Below are 16,418 nucleotides of genomic sequence, written 5' to 3'. Positions count from 1 at the left end.
ATATGTACCATGCAATTCTAAAATAAAGCCAAGAATTACTCTGCTGGTGTTCTAGAATGAAAGCCAAAAATATGAGTCTTCTGTTTTATGAAGATTTCATTTAGCATAGTAGCTTCATGATGTCATGCAGAGCGCCTGCTGTCAATTTTCAGCAATTTGTAATACTAGCTCTCAGTTTTTCCACCACCTGTACTTGCAATCTCCTTAAGTACCATATAGAATGAAGATGCAAAAGTTATGGACTTGGGACAAGCAAGATAAAACTGATTTGTTCCACATGATTTGGAAGTGGGAATTGGTGTTCCTCTCCAGGGAATTTGTCATAAAGTAACTATAGAAACTTGAGGCTTTATAACCCTTGCAGTTCACTATTTAAGCAGGCAGCAACAGTACTGAAAAAGGTTGTCGCTCTTCCAATTTATAAATGGATTATCCTTGCCAGTTAGAACCTGCATTTCTGTCAGAGACTATAAAAAGTTTACTCCTATTAAATAAATATAGGGAAGTTATGATATAAAATAATCTGAGCCACAAGATGGCAGCAAAATCTTAAGTAATAAAAAGTGAGCTAGCTACCTATCCCCATGGCTAGTGTCAGCAAGGTAAAAGTAAAGAGAAATAAACCAGTAGATTTACTAGTTGCCTAATATACAAAATGAAGTGTAAGAGATATATTCACAATTGTAAGGCCCTGAATATAACATAACAGACACATCAATTTCTATTCTTGTTTCCCACAAAAACTAGATCACTGCAAACATACAAACATGATGCATCCCCCCATACTATACTGTGTAAATATATTCATTCATATCTGGTTTTATCACATTTTTAAAATGTAATTTCTGTAATAATAAACAGACTTCAAGCTTTCTATGACCACTTAAGGCCCAATATGTGAACATTTCAATTGAAACCGAGGTTGAGGGAAGCAAAGTTACTCCATCAAAGTCCACATTTATTTGAAAAACTAAAGTGCCCACAGTAGGGTAACGTGTTCTGTAAATAAATTGCTAGAGTTAACCATCAAATCCTGAAATTTCTGTGCAATCCATAGTACAGATCAGTATCAAGGGAGAATCAGCACAAAGTGTGTGGTCTTCTCAAAAGAAGAATATGGGTATGCATAATATGTGAGGATACTTGATCTGGATAATGTGGTGGTCTTCACAAAGTGTTGGTCTTATTGAGCAGTTTCCCTGGTTTATTGTATCATATTCTATGACCATCTCAATCTGATGAATAGAAAATTCCTTCGATAATAACATCAAAAGCAATCATGTAATATCTTGTTGCTGGAAAAACATTGTTATATCAATAATAAAACATTTCCTCATTGTGTGTAAAACTTCAAGAAGTTAGTAGACATGGCTGGCTCTGAAATACTTTTATCGGCAGGCGTTCACAGTATTAAGTCCTTCAAAGGCCTTTGGTAATTAGACAGTAAGCATGTTGCTTTGAAACCTGTTAGGTGTTTCTTTTTAACTTATGTGCTATTTTTATGTTTTATGACCATAATCAGGAAGGGGGTGGATGTGTCCCATTGTGTCATATGTGCATTTCTAGGAAACAGCCAAGAAGCTTAAAGTACAAGTTCTAATACCAAGTTTTTCACAGCATTTTATGTTGGGGTTTTTTTTTGCTCCCATAAGTTTTTTTTTTTACAGCCATTTACAAATATCCACAACAGTGAATAGAGAAGCATGCCTTGGTCTCTCTGTTCACTCCTATGTGAGTTCTGAGATCAGCGGAGCGCACATGCTGAGAAGTACAACCTGTAGCTATATGATATTTGGGGCATATATTGTGGAGATACCAAGCATGTGATGCAAGCCCCTTGCGGATCAAAAAATTTACTCTTACTATATTATCATTCTTACAATTATTATCTGTCTGCAAAATGTATTTAGCTTCTTTATATTTATGCACTTCAACATTTTCCTGCCTATAAACCTCTGTCAGATACCAGGCCACATGACAGCATGAGATGCAGTGTAGTCAATTTAGGTTGAACAGGTAAGTAAATATATAGCTATTGACAGTTTTTTTTACAACATCATTTATCAGTAAATAAATTTGTCTTTATAGGTCATAATTTCCCCCCCTGCCTTTCTGAGTTTGACGTTTAGTTTTACTAGTTTAGTACCACAAGCAACATTCTGTTTCTTTGGTTAATAAACCGCAAGCGAGTGATGGTAAGTAAATACTGCAGGTTATTCAAGATGTCCTGAATGGTACAGTCTAGAATCATTCTGAACATACCATTTATCTTCATTGTCTGTCTTCCTGAAGTCAATCCACACATTGGATTGGCCATGTAAAGTAAATGATTGATATTTGTGTAATGCAAAGTTATTTAATTTTCCAGGATAGTTTCCTCACTGTTCTAGATTTCTGCTTGTTGTTATTCAACAGGAAGTTTAATTGTTTACTTCCTGTGAATAAATGGCATTGCACAATCATGTGATTTCACACAGATGCATGGCTGGTTATAATATACCAACTCTGATACTATAGAGCTGTGCGCCTGTGTGACATCACATGACCATGAACTTGTGTTTATCTAAAGGAAGTAAACAATAATTTGCTGAAAGTAGACAACCCCCTTAAGTTGATCTAATTTCATGTTAGCTTGAGCAATCAATACCATACATGTTTTTTATTGAGATCACTAACAACAGCTACCAATCAAAAGTACAGATAGTATAGGGGGCGTTTCCAGGCATTTCAACGCTTGTGGCACAGATCTTGAGAGTCAAATGCAATCTTTTTGTTGGGGAATCTCAAGGATGTATAAACATAATCTCTTAACATCTCTTTTGCATTTATATATTGTAGTATAGAACCACTGCAGCAATGAATGGGCTCTCTTCCAGTTGTGTCTTACCCATGAAATTATAATGAGGAAATGTCAAATGGGTTTAAAGGGTTTTATCTATTCACATGATACTGTAGGCCATCGGTATCAGATTGGAATGACTGACCGCCAACTTGGAAGGGCATCTAATTCAAATTGCCAACAGAAAACTGTCATAAAGTCACATTGGGCTGAAATGCTTTTTTTGCTTTTTTTTGTACCCTGATAAAAGCTACCTTTTTGTTGGCAGATTGGAATGGATTCAACTCCTGGCACTGCCACCATTCAATTGAAGAGGTTGTCCAGGGGTTGGAAAACATATGTGCATTCTTCTAAAAACAGCTCCTCTCCTGACCATGAGCAGTGTGTGGTACTGCAACTAATCTCCATTCATCTCTATACAGCTGAGCTACAATACCATAGTCAGATGTGGCACTGGTATTGGAAGAAAGCAGCAATGTTTATCAACATACGGACAACCCCTTTATCTGAAGGGGTCACAGCGCTCCAGGACAGCCATAGCTCACTTTGATTTAAAGGGATATTTAAGAGTTTATTGCAACTTATTACTGTACTCACGTATTATGAATTATTTATTGTACTGCTCTCTACATAATGGGAAAGGGGGAATTTGGGGCACCATCAGAGCACAGTGCCTTGGCACAGCCATAAACTTATACCCACATACAACAGGTATGCACTGGACTTTCCGAGGACAGACAAATGAGTCAGCTAATTATACATTTACATGAAATGTAGAACTCCCTTTCAGCTGACTGTTAAGGAAAACAAACAATAATATTATTCATAAACGTATCACTTTTTCTATGGTCAGAGAGGCCAAGAATGTATAAAACATTTACTGATGTGAAATTAATATTCCACCCACCAAACTGAAAACAGTAACCTCCTTTATAACTTAACAAGTGATAATTTCTACTGATACACATTCCTATGTCAGTCTGATTGCTTACGAATAGTGAAATGTCATAAACTATTTTGAAATGTGTCCTCAAGGCCAGGGAATTCTGTATGGAAATTGCCTTTAGCAATTATGCTGTATACTTGTCATTGACGTACAACAAATTGAGGGCCGAAATTAGAAAACACCATGTTACATGAATCTTGGGCACTCACAGGAAGAATGTGATCCTGAATCAATTCACACATTGAACTGAAGAAATTACTTCAGCGTAAAGAAGTAAATAAAAAGAAAACAAAGTCCACAACTGACTGATGTCATCAATTCTGTCTCCAGGCAATGGATTTACTAAGGGCCCGGAGACGGATATTGTAATCATGTATGATAAAGGTAAGGGTCCTAAACACAAATGCAAGATAAGACACAACAAGCAACACCTCTAGGTTACCTTATACAAATCCTGTAATCCATTAGCAAGGGACAGATATTCAGCAGGGATGGACTCAGTGTCCAATTCCCTTATATTCAGTAAGCAGGTCATTGTCCACAGGAATGCTAGCCCTGGAGGCTTCAACTCATGTTTTGTCCTGATTTCAATGCTGACAAGATCTTTAAAACCACGATAATTCTGATAAGCTTTTGAAAGGAGCAGCCACTTCCCCAAGGAAACAATGTGTTTTTTTAAGGGGTAAAAAGATTTTAGACTGAAATCACTGAAACACTGGTGTGATGGTCCAAACCAAAGAATATTATGGTTGTCCCATTTCAGCAGACACATGCAACCTGTTGTCATATGCATTGATCATATTATCAACTACCCCTTCTGGAACAGGGATCTGGTTTATGTATTGACATCGATCATATACAGTCTGGATGGAGTCAGTTCAGTACATCACTTGGTTGGTATCTACCATGACGTATAATCAGACATACACCTTGTTATTCCACGAGTAGCTTGTACAGTACACACATTCAGCTCACTAGATAGGACTTGGTAGTAGAAGCTTCTATAATGCCACCTGAGGCTTAGGACCCCAAATCCTAGGTTCTGTTTAAATCATTTCTCCAGTAAATATCATGGTCTAGGGCTCTATGGAATGTGTATACACTTTACATCACTGGGTTCCCTCTAACTAATGAAGCATCTGTTCTATAGTAACAGCGGTCACGCACATCTGTTTTTGGGATCAACATAAAGTAATAACAAATGTAAAATGTGTAAATTCTTTGATATTGATTATGATCCACGTGCCAAAACCAAGTGCCAGTCATTTATGATCCCACTCTTGGTTTTGGCTTCAAAAACTGCACATGGAAACCCATCCCTTTACAGTATTTGAGGATTCCCTGCAGCAGATTTTAGGTATGAGCTATGCACACCTCCCATAAAAAGTCTTCAGTCCTGCACCAGTTTCTGTTGTATAGCTGTCACTTCAATATTTACCACCAAAGAGCATCACTAATTATCAAATTTCATTATAATCCCTAATATTTCATTTCATTTCATGTACAATAAGGTAAATTACATTCACTGGAGACTATTGAAGGTCAAATCTTTAAAACGAAGCCTTTTTTTCTTGACCCTGCATCTACAGAATATGCAGCTACAGCTTTCCTGCTGACGAAATAGGATTAAGAGAAGATTGCCTGAGTCTATATCTGAGCATGTAAATCTGTCACTCACTAAGCACTCAGAGGAAGGTATCTCCCAAAGTCTTTCTAGTACACGACATTCTGGAGACAGTGCTGCCATGCTGTCAGTTAGGGTATATTAACAGGCAGCAGATATTGCTAATGAAATCCCATTGACTGACCTATTCATCTTAAAGTGACTTGCAGACAACCATGAACAGGCTACAGAGACAACCCTATTTAGAAGTACAGAAAGCTCTCAGCAAAGTCTGTAGTGTGAATATAATATATATAGGCAGCTTTGCAGCAGGGTTGGCACATGTGTAAGGTAGAAAACAGTTAAGCATATCATTTAGTACATCTCATTCATGATATATGTGGATTTACATAGCACCACAGATAATCAGAATATATAAAATGGCAATGTCCGTACCACTGATACCTCATTACAGTTAGTGCCTTTTCCTAAAGACCAGTTTATCTACCATTTTCTATGTATAGCGTGATGATATAATAACAATTGATTTGCTATTTGGACATAAGCCTGAATGGACAGAGCACAAATATGACAACGTCTATCAGTCCAGGTCTATCTGTCAATGATTAATATCCTCCAAGAACTTGCCTCAACATGACTAAGTGCTGCTTCTGATGGTTAAAGAGAAAGCAGGAAACTGATCTGTACAATAATAAGAGGGAATGAGGCTCCTCTCACTCTTCAGTAACAAGTCAAAAGTGTATTTCCTAAACTGGAGACACAACTTTCTATGTGCCCTAAAACCCTTATTTCACATTAGTTCCCATATCTAACCTTGAGGTTGGTGCCTATAACAAATCTACATCAAGTCACACAAATATCTCTTGGCATGAAGCAACCTGATGTCCCAGATATTGTGTTTATCTAAGAAACTAAGTAGTGTACCACAGCAAAGAGAGAAGATCCTAAGTCACTGAAGTCAGCCAGTTATTACTTCTTAAGAAATCATTAATACATGATGCAGCAATTCTGTGGATCTCACAAGAGCAAGGGAATTCCTTCTCTGCAGATCTCATCTGTCATTTCATCACTAGAGGGCAGTTTAGGAAAGCAGATGAAGTCTTCTAGCCTGCAGGACACTGTGACAGAGTGAACAGATAATCCCAGTAGCATGTCATCTCCTACATGGCACAGCATAGACTCACAATCAATGGATCAAGCAGACATAGTAGCTGGATATAGAGATAGACAAGTCAATACAACTCACTTGGAATGCCCTCAATTTTCTTCTTGTCCTTTTTTCCTTTCCTATTCCCCTTCCCTTCCTTCTTTCTGCTCTCAGACATAGCGAGGGATTTAAGGCTTCTTAATGGGATGACTTGAGATGTATAATCCAGTGTGGTCTGGCGTCTTGCCTCCTGTGTGTCTGGCCCGGAGCACTCCTTATCCTCTGACAGTCTCCTTCTCTCACCCTGACATCAGGGTCACTCCATACACATCATGCACCTCTCCACAACCTCCTTGTATCCAGATTGTCAAACAAGAAAAAAATACTGTCCTGTCTTCTGATATTAAAAAAGATGAAAAATAGCCACAGGTTGTAAATGGAAATAGAACTCTAGACAAAAGAAAAATAAGAGAAAAACTATATTTCCTCCTTGGTTCGTATTTTTGCCACTTTTCCAAAGTTTCCCCTGTCCCAAGTGCCTCCTGTCTTGCACTGAAGAAAACTCTCCCATTCTGCACGAGTTATTTGTAAGTCCTTCCTTACATTCACACACCCACTGCGAGGTGGAGCAATGCAGTGCATGTCCTCACCTCCAGAGGTCGCTGCTAGTACTCGGGAGAATGAAAACTACAAAGTGATAGGCACACCAGACACACTATACACAGTGTAGAAAAATAGTTATATGTGCACCAAATATACAATAATACATACATATAGGACAAGATTTCATTCTTAGTGCGAAGGGTTATATATAAGTGAATACAAAAATGTTACATTAGTGATATGATTTCATGCTCAGTGCAGAGAATATATTCAATGTGTGTGTCACAATGCATTTTACTACTGAAAGTAATTGTTCAGAAGCCACTGCACAGTGTGGAAATAAATAGTAGTATATATACTTGATATTCACCTCGTTGATATTTTCTATGAATTCTTTTTCGCAGTACAAAACAGTAAGTATGTCCACCATATCACCTTTTTAGTTGCCACTCCTCAAATAAGTAAAATACCTACATATTGTTCTACTGCTTTGTTTCAGAGGCTTACATTTAATGTATATACTGGGAAACACTCCTGGCTAATATGTATCCAAATGGCTTCTGTTTCCATACATCTGGATTTGTATGCAATGACATCCCTTTCAGGAAATTACATTTTCCTGTTTGGAAAGATAGATAGATTAGATAGATATTTTTTTATTGCTGCTATTATTATAAATTTTTACACTGGCAGTCAATAGTGTATTGGGTAGATCTTGTAAACCTCTAATGGGAAACCATGTGGTGACCCAAGCCCATCTTCTATATTTGGAGGTTCGGTTTGAAGCCTGCGTTCTTCTGCAGTCTCTGTCTTCACCTGCTGAGTAGTGCTCTCTGTATGACCTACCATGAGAAGTGGGGGATGGGAGAAGACAACTGCTGGCAAACATTACGAGCGCTTAAAGCGGTTGTCATTTTTGCAACTTTCTTACAGGGCCTAACTAGTCCTCCTAACTAGAAATTTATGGAGTTCAGAACAGGAAATTTGATGATATTTCCATTACTTTGGGTAAAAATAAGTAATACACAATAAATGAATTCTTCCAGGGAATTTATACTATGAACTGTTTTCATGTAACAAAACCACTTTCACTTTTGCAAAAAAAAAAGGTCACTATCAAGCTCAAGTCTTCTTGGACGAGCCTTTTCTTGTCAAGTAAATGTTCTATATACAGTAAATATAAATAACATAGTAACAGTAATACCTCTATGGATCAGGTTAATCCTCTGGTTATTTTGTAGTCGTTTTTCTTTTGCTGAACCTAATCATTTTTCTAATTGTCATTCCAGCTGCAGATGGTGGGATACACAGCACAACCCCATATATGCACCTTTCAGGTGTCCCACAAGGTTTTCATAAGTGTATACCTAAGATACATGGAACCAGCTGCAAATGTGTATTTGCTAATTTTCTCAGTGCCATGTGTCTAAATATGTCCTTGGACTCCAGGGATGTCCTTGGCTTTAATATCCAACTTAATATGTATCGTAGAGACAAAAAGAAAAAAAAATGAGCAAGTATGTCTGATCATAAACAGGCAATGAAAAGTTATTGAATGAGAATGTATTTACTCCTCAAAATATGTACCGTTATTTATCATAACCATCAACTCAACTTGCCAAGTGTTGACATAAAACATTCAGTATTTTGGAATCTTTGCTGAGTAATTGTCACACAGATAAGATATTTCAATGTTAATTCCCAGAAGTTATGTCATAGCTGACTTTATTTATGTAAATTTCAGACTAGTACATTAACTATTACCAGTACTAATGTCTTCAGGTAACTTCATGTTGTTTTATGCAGATGTTCTTAGCTTAAAGGACACCTGTCATCAGGTCTGTGTCACTATTTCTGTCACCTCTACCTGTTGGAGCAGCCCACAAGGATCCATCACAGCCTTTATCTAGTCACTTTATACATTAATCATTATAAAATCATCTTTTCTTTATTATGTTAATGAGGCTGGTCACATGGTCAGAGGCAGTGATGTCATACCTCACATCATTGTACAGGCTGTCAGTCAAGCACTGGGGGTGTGGCTGTGCCTCCCACTCATGAATAAGCTGGACAGCTTGAATATGCTAATGACTCATTAGAGGCAATGCTTTCTAATGGCAGTTTATGAAAATATATTTAGTTTAGGGGGTTATTTTGCCTGATGGGTTTTCTTTAAGGGCATCTACCACCAGGATGAAGGATTGTATGCAAATGAACCTGAGGGGCTCCAGACTCCATAGGCATTAATGGAGCCTGGAGCACCTCAGGTTCATTTGCATACGGTCTTTCATCCTGGTGGTAGATGGCATTTAAGGTATAAATTAATTCAAGAAACAGTGGATTGCAGACAAGGTTGATACTTAAATCTGCTAATTAGTACATAAAAAGTTTTTTTTTTAAATTTTAATGAACCTATGGTTGTTAAAATAAATACAATCTAAATCCCACAAATACTATACAAATGGTTTGGTGAAAAAGAAACACTTAAGAGCACCAGCAATTTCTGAGGAAATACAGTACATATAATAACTTCATGCCTGTAAAACATGTCATATGAGAATATTCTCACACAGTTGGAATGTCAAGGCCAAGGCCTTCATACAACACATAGCAGTTGCATGATCGTCTGTTAAAGTGAGTCTACCAGCAGTTTTGACCTAAAACTACAGTGTTAGGTTAGGTAGCAGACCGGGAGATTTGTATAACTATGTATTTGTGTGTGTTGTTACTAGCAGCAAGACTGTGTAAAATGCATTTATATTTCATGATTGTAGCTTGACTTGGAGAAGCGCGGAAATCTTTGCATACTGCTGTATTGTGCTGCCCAGTCCCTCCTCTCTGCTGTAATATCTAACCAGAAGCCTGATTCTGCTTTTACTCAGAGTTGAGAGGAGAGTCTGTACAGAAGTTCAGTGAAAAGATCAAGTCCATCTACAATTCTGGAATTAAAAAATGACTCTATATTCTGAGGTGTGCCTTATGGAATGAATAGTTAAAATCAAACAAATATTACAGTAATGTTCCGATAGACACCACACTCCCCCAATCTATTTTGTCTTCTTAAATTATCTAAATCATTTGTGGTGACATTAATTTTTCTTTCAATAATTTTTCAGTGAGCAGCTACTCTTGCGGCACTATGATATAACAGCTTATTAAACTGCATTTATAGGTGGATGGAGAAGGCTCAATAGAGGGTAAGTGACTGCTGTACTATACTGGCATTCTTTCACTCAGCATCCTCTTTTGTTACAGCCTGCGGCAGGCAGTAGCATTGCAGCATATTGTATGAGGTTGTTTGAACTCTAATAAGCCTAAACGAGAAAAAACAAAGAGAGGAAAAATTTTCCTAGAACACAAATATAAGTATTATAAATGTTCTGAACCCCCATGTACAAAATGCCCAATCTATCAAAATATGAAATATTTATCCCAATATTTATCAATGCTGTAATGGAAAATAGTCACAGCTTTTTCACTATTCTGCTACCCATAACAAATTTATTGAAAAGTAATTTAAAGTTTATAAAGCAAAGACCGCTTGAAAAAGGCAAATGATTTTTTTTCTCAGTTCTGCCACATTTGGAATGTTCTTCAAGCTTTCTAGAACATTGTAGAGAATATAAAATAGTGCCACTAGGAAATACAATATGTCCCCTAGAATCAACCCCTCATATGGCTTTGTATAGGGAAACATGGGAAAGAAATGGCACACGCTCTCTCTACCTATCTTTCTATATATTTCCTAAAACAGTAAAGGTAAAGAAATACTGTACAATTCTATACAACACCTTCCATGTAACCAGAGACCTGTTTCATGACTAAGTTCAGGTCATTGGCAATGCGCCAAATTTCAGGAAGGAAAGAAAAGGAAACTTGATATATTAAGTACCTGATTTCTATTTGTTTTCTGTTCATAAAACTATTCTTGAGTGTAATTTCCCTCTTCGGATATCTACAAAAAATGTTAAATATGCATGTATATGTATATAACCGTAACAAAACTCTGCGCTGGTATGTAGGTATTTATAGGCATTGACAAAAGAGCAGGAATTACATTGTGCATTCAAAACTTGCACGCCTACTGCTGCACAGTTCCCTAACAATTTATTTTTTCCTGTGTAATTTATAGAATAATCTATGTCATTGGCAGGAGGCATAACACCTGATTATGAATTTATGGAAATAATGTTTAATGGCTTCCAGGAGGCTCCACAATATCTCTCTAGGAGTCATACTATTCTGCTCACATAAGCCAACTTTCCAGCTTTATGACGTAGATATGACGTTGACGTTGGATATGTCATCAGAGTGTTGGACACCAATCGACTAGCTGAACTTAAACAAATCACCATTCTCTTTGTGGTTCTGGACCAGGTTAGTGGATCACTGCAACAATTCAAGTGAATAGAAGCTACGCTGCAATGACACTCATGGCCACTACAAAGAGAAAGTGCTATTATTCCAACTTGGTCCCCTGCGTTGATTTCAGTGCCATAGGCAAGCAGGATAATCTAATTGGTGGGGGTCCTAATATTGATGACCATCCTAATGGATAGGAGATCAGTATCAGGAAGCAGGGAAACTTTAAAGGGGTATTCCAGGAATCAGCATAATTCATATACAAATGGGCACTCAAAATATAAGCTAATATGTAATTAGTTGTTATTTAAAATTTTGCTCCCCTTAGCAGAAAATGCTGATGACATGGACTGTAATGAAGAATTAAAATGCTACTGGCTCTTTAATCAGTCCGTTAATTTCCTCCACGCGGTCCGTTGCAGGATAGAAGATGGCCGCTGGTCACATGTCCACATCACATGTCCTACACCTGCCTGGGCAGGTCATGTGATCACCACTATGTTTGGCTGTAGTCAGTTGGTTGCAGTGCATCCAGTATGGCCAGTGCTGTGGTGATGGCAGTTACACATCATTACTATGGTAACAGAGCAAGAAAACCTGTTACATCATCACTTGGAGCAGAGCATGAGAGGGAGGAGGAGTTACTGAGAACTAAAGGATCATGGAACTTGTAGTTTCCAGTGGCGGCCATCTTAGTGATAACTCCACCTACTTTAGAGAGGCCATAAACTTTGTAAATCATAAAATCAAACTATTTAAGCTCCGTTTTGTGACTAATGACATTGAGTATTGTTGTATTCATTTAGTTATATCATCATGGGTTTTTGTGTCAGACGTTCATATTCCCGGAATACCCCTTTAACAGTTCTTTAAGCTGAAATCTGAAGTGGCAATATACTGACAGCAGCTATAGTGATGAAGCAACTTGGAAGGATTCACATTATGCCATACCCTATCTAAGCCTAAGGCAAATATCAGAGATTTCTAAAATAAATATAGGTGGAGGAAACTTTAGAGTTTATAGCGAATGCGTCTATTTCATGTCCATGATTAAGGGTGCTACCATCCCACCTTACCTCTAGTAACAGCATTTAGTGTGTTACAACAGGCTCATAGCTATAGGCAGCAATAGTCAGGAGCTAAATGCTTGAGTTATATGGAGCATCTTCCAGGCATACTGTAATCCTATAGACGTTATAAAACAGCTGTGACATCAACTATTGTTCCATAAGAGTATAGGCAATAAATGTCTTTTCCTCAGACATGTTGTCTTCTATTGTAATGTTTCCCATCTTGTTTGTTAGCAAATAACTGTTTATTGTTAAAACAAGCTATTTTATTTGTGTGAATAGTTTCTAATTACTATTTTTTAATTACTTTAGACATTTGAGGAAAAAATTGTCATGTTTAATATTTCCCAGTGTTGGCCACCAGAGGGAGCTTCAGCTGTCTACTCTTTCAATGCACACAAAACACAGACCATGGAAGAGTAGCAATGGAAGTTGACCCTACCCTTGAAGGGATACCCCTCAAGCAGTGAACAAGGACATCATGATAGGGGAGCCAGAGTGCTCATCTGGCCCTTGCAATGTCTCATACACAGCATTCTCTGCATGGTTATAGGTATCTATAAAGTACCATGTAGAATATCCCCTGTTTTCAAAATGTGTCCTTTTAGGGGAGCAAGAGTTGGTACTCACCCCTCCTCAATAATGATATCATTCTACAGTTCCTTAACAATGTGAAAGCGCTCTTCGGTGACTTGCATTACAATAGTTCACATATAATGCTCCCTCTAGTGGTAAACAGAAGAATATATAAAACAAATGCAGGCAGTTACGTACACAATAGGTTCCATAGGTTTGTTCTTAAGTTGAATTTGTATGTAAGTTGAAACTGTATATTTTATAATTGTAGTTCCAGACTAATTTTTTTTTGCCTCAGTGACAATTGGAGTTTCAAAATCTTTTACTGTAATTACAGACATCTTACAGCTGATCATTGCAGTCTGGGACCAATGTAAAGCATTCAGAGAGCTTCACCAGAGGTCACAGTGGGCAGAGGGGTCCGTCTTTTTTTTTTTTAAATACTTCTTTATTTTCTTTTATACAATCATGCAAACAATATCAACAGTCAGGGACATCGTCCCACATTTTTACAGAAAACAAAAAATAGACATTACAATAACAAAAACGAGGGGTCCGTCTTTAACTAGGGGTTGTCTATAAGTTGGGTGTCCTTATGTAGGGGACCGCCTGTACTATAATTTTAAATTTTTCCAAAAACGAGGGGAAAAAAAGAGGCCAAAATCTGAAAATTAATAGACAACACATGGAAACACACATTCCAAACACACATTGAATAATGAAAAGGTGATATAAGTGTATGGTGTGGGTAATGATAATAATATGAGTTTTGGAGTATTTTAATCCCCATATTCTTATCAATAAAAAAACAAATCAACAAGCAATCAAAAGTCCATTGTACGAATCAAACAGGAACATGTAATGAACATTTGTGGCCACAACTTGGGGTAAAGGAAGCTCTTTTCTTGTGACCTCTGAGAGTCTATGCAGTTAGACAGTTTTACAGTTTTACAGCTATCAGCAACTTAAGGTAAACACTAATGTGATCAAGCACAGGGTCTACAATGAAATAGGCCTATGTCTTTAAATCATTATATGCAGTAGCACACTTAGTTTTCCACAATATTATAAGCTGATTTCCAATTACAGGGGTTTTCCCGTAAAATCATATTGAAGATTCATGCACAGCATCAGCGTTTTGTCCAACCTCCTCAGGTTAGGAAAATACCAAAATGGAGCTGGAAGTCCAGGTTGAATGGGAGCTGTGCTACAATTCCCAGCACCAGCCACTATAAAAATAAAGCAGCTGGACATCAAGCTCTTGTTCGCTGTTAATATTCTGTACTTTAGGCTGCTAGCAATCAGAAATTTCTGATCCCTACCAAATTAATATTGATGACCACTCACAAGGATAGCTCAACGCCATCATTTTACTGGAAAATTCCCTTAAAGGATGAATAATACTGACACACATATTGACTATATACACACATAACATTTAAAACTCTGAGAATAAACAACTCCATTAAAATAGCTAACCCCGTGTTCATGGGAAACATTTGGAATTGTCAGTTGTGTGGGTGAATGTTTCTTGTCTGTATAACCATATAAGTTGAGCAATCTGGAAATGTAACATTATCAAAAATACATTACCCAGAATAAACAGCACACATACTTGACACTTCACTGTATGATAGGATTTATTTCATCATCAGATTTGCAGAATTAATTCATATCATAGATGTAATACATGAAAAGCAATACAGCAAATTATTTCAATGAATATATTGATATTTCATTGTAACCTTTAAAATGATATTTAACACTTTATATTGTTTATCTAAGATGTGCCTGGGACAACATATGTTCACATATGGCCTATTCCTCAATATATTTGGTAAGGCAAACAGTACTGCGGCTCAGGAGATACAGATTTCTATGTCCTTCTGTGTCTACAACTTTCAAATGCTTGCCTTGAAAATCCCAGAAGAGGTCACTGCTCTGCAAGATGGGAATCCCATGTAGCAGCTATGCACAAAAATCTTTGAACCATTAACCATATTTTCTTATCATTAACTCGTTTAAATATTGCTTTTTCGGATCTTTCAGATATTGTGAAATGAGCCTATGGAAAGTTAAGTTCAACATCTATTCAAATGAAACAAGCAAAATAGCACTAAAATAAAATCACTGTCCAGTCCAACAGTATGAACAATAGTTAGTATTAATACATATATATGATACTTTGGGTAAATAAACTCAACTTACGAAGCAGTTGATCTTTGTCTACCAGCATTCCTCTTGCTTTGAAGTGATCATTTTATTCTATACAATGATTATCTTTTATCCATCACACTTAGGTGGATCTGAAACACCTTTCAGCCATATATGTTATTTAGAAATTTAGAAGTCATCTTGGCTACACATTTATGCTATGGTTACATCTTAGAAAAAATTATATATATATATATATATATATATATATATATATATATATATATATATATATTAGAGTATTAAAATTACTTGTTATGAAAGAAGCATACTATATCAGGTTTTACTCATCAAAAGGACATAATGGTTTTTTAATTATTACAGTATTTTTCAGGCTATAAGATGCACTTTTTAGCAAGGAAAAAAGTTGCTACAAAGTACTTGTGTCTTATAGTCTGAAGTCAGGAGGATCCAGCACTGCCAAACCCTCCTGACTGCTATCCAGAACATCGGGTAAAACTCTGACAAAGCGCTTCCCACCATCCCGACTGGAACAACTAGGACCTGAAGTGATATCATTGGGTCATCTGACAGTCTCAAGTCACATGACCCAGAAGCCGAAGCTCCTTGCTACATAGGAAGAGCTGCCTGTGTTCTTCAGCTACATGGAGACTGAGTGGCTGTGAAGCTGCAGGCTGGGAAGCAAGGGGGGAAGTGAAAGGCAGTTCACACGAAGGGAAGGGGAGCTGGAGGAGCTGGAAAAGGCAGTTTATACTGGGGGGGGGGGATGTTTTAAATAAGGGACAAAGAGCTGATGTGTGTAGGTATTAATTATAAGCGGTTGAGAGCTAATGGTTTGTGGAGGGTAAACTGAGAGGATGGGGAGCTGAGGGGGGATATAGTAAAGGTGCTGAGGGTATGTAGAAGTTTTAGTCATTATAAGGGGTTGAGAGATAATGGTGTATGTTGGTAGTGGGGATTGCTTGTAGCAAAGCTGTCTGTGTGTGTGTGATTCTGGCAAAGCTGTCTGTGTGCATTTAGCAGAGCTGTGGAAATTGCAGAGATGTGTGTGTGTCTGTGACCACCAGCGGATTTTT

The 16,418-nt window shown here is 37.3% G+C and overlaps 1 protein-coding gene across 6 annotated transcripts in view; it reads right to left on the bottom strand.

The window, feature by feature from the left end:
• Nucleotides 1-16,418, bottom strand: part of NRG1 (neuregulin 1) — a 482,754-nt gene that overhangs the window by 80,718 nt on the left and 385,618 nt on the right. The window contains exon 1 of one of the 6 annotated variants that reach the window (XM_072114095.1): nucleotides 6,656-7,131. The exons of the other annotated variants lie outside the window; for them this stretch is intronic. Within the exon in view, the coding sequence (XP_071970196.1) occupies nucleotides 6,656-6,734 (79 nt within the window). The 5' untranslated portion in view covers nucleotides 6,735-7,131. Of the gene's footprint in view, nucleotides 1-6,655; nucleotides 7,132-16,418 lie in introns of those variants that run through there. 6 annotated transcript variants of the gene reach the window in all.

This window comes from Engystomops pustulosus, chromosome 1 (genome assembly GCF_040894005.1).
Source record: "Engystomops pustulosus chromosome 1, aEngPut4.maternal, whole genome shotgun sequence".
Classification (NCBI taxonomy): domain Eukaryota; kingdom Metazoa; phylum Chordata; class Amphibia; order Anura; family Leptodactylidae; genus Engystomops; species Engystomops pustulosus.
This window is presented reverse-complemented; position numbering and strand designations above follow the sequence as displayed.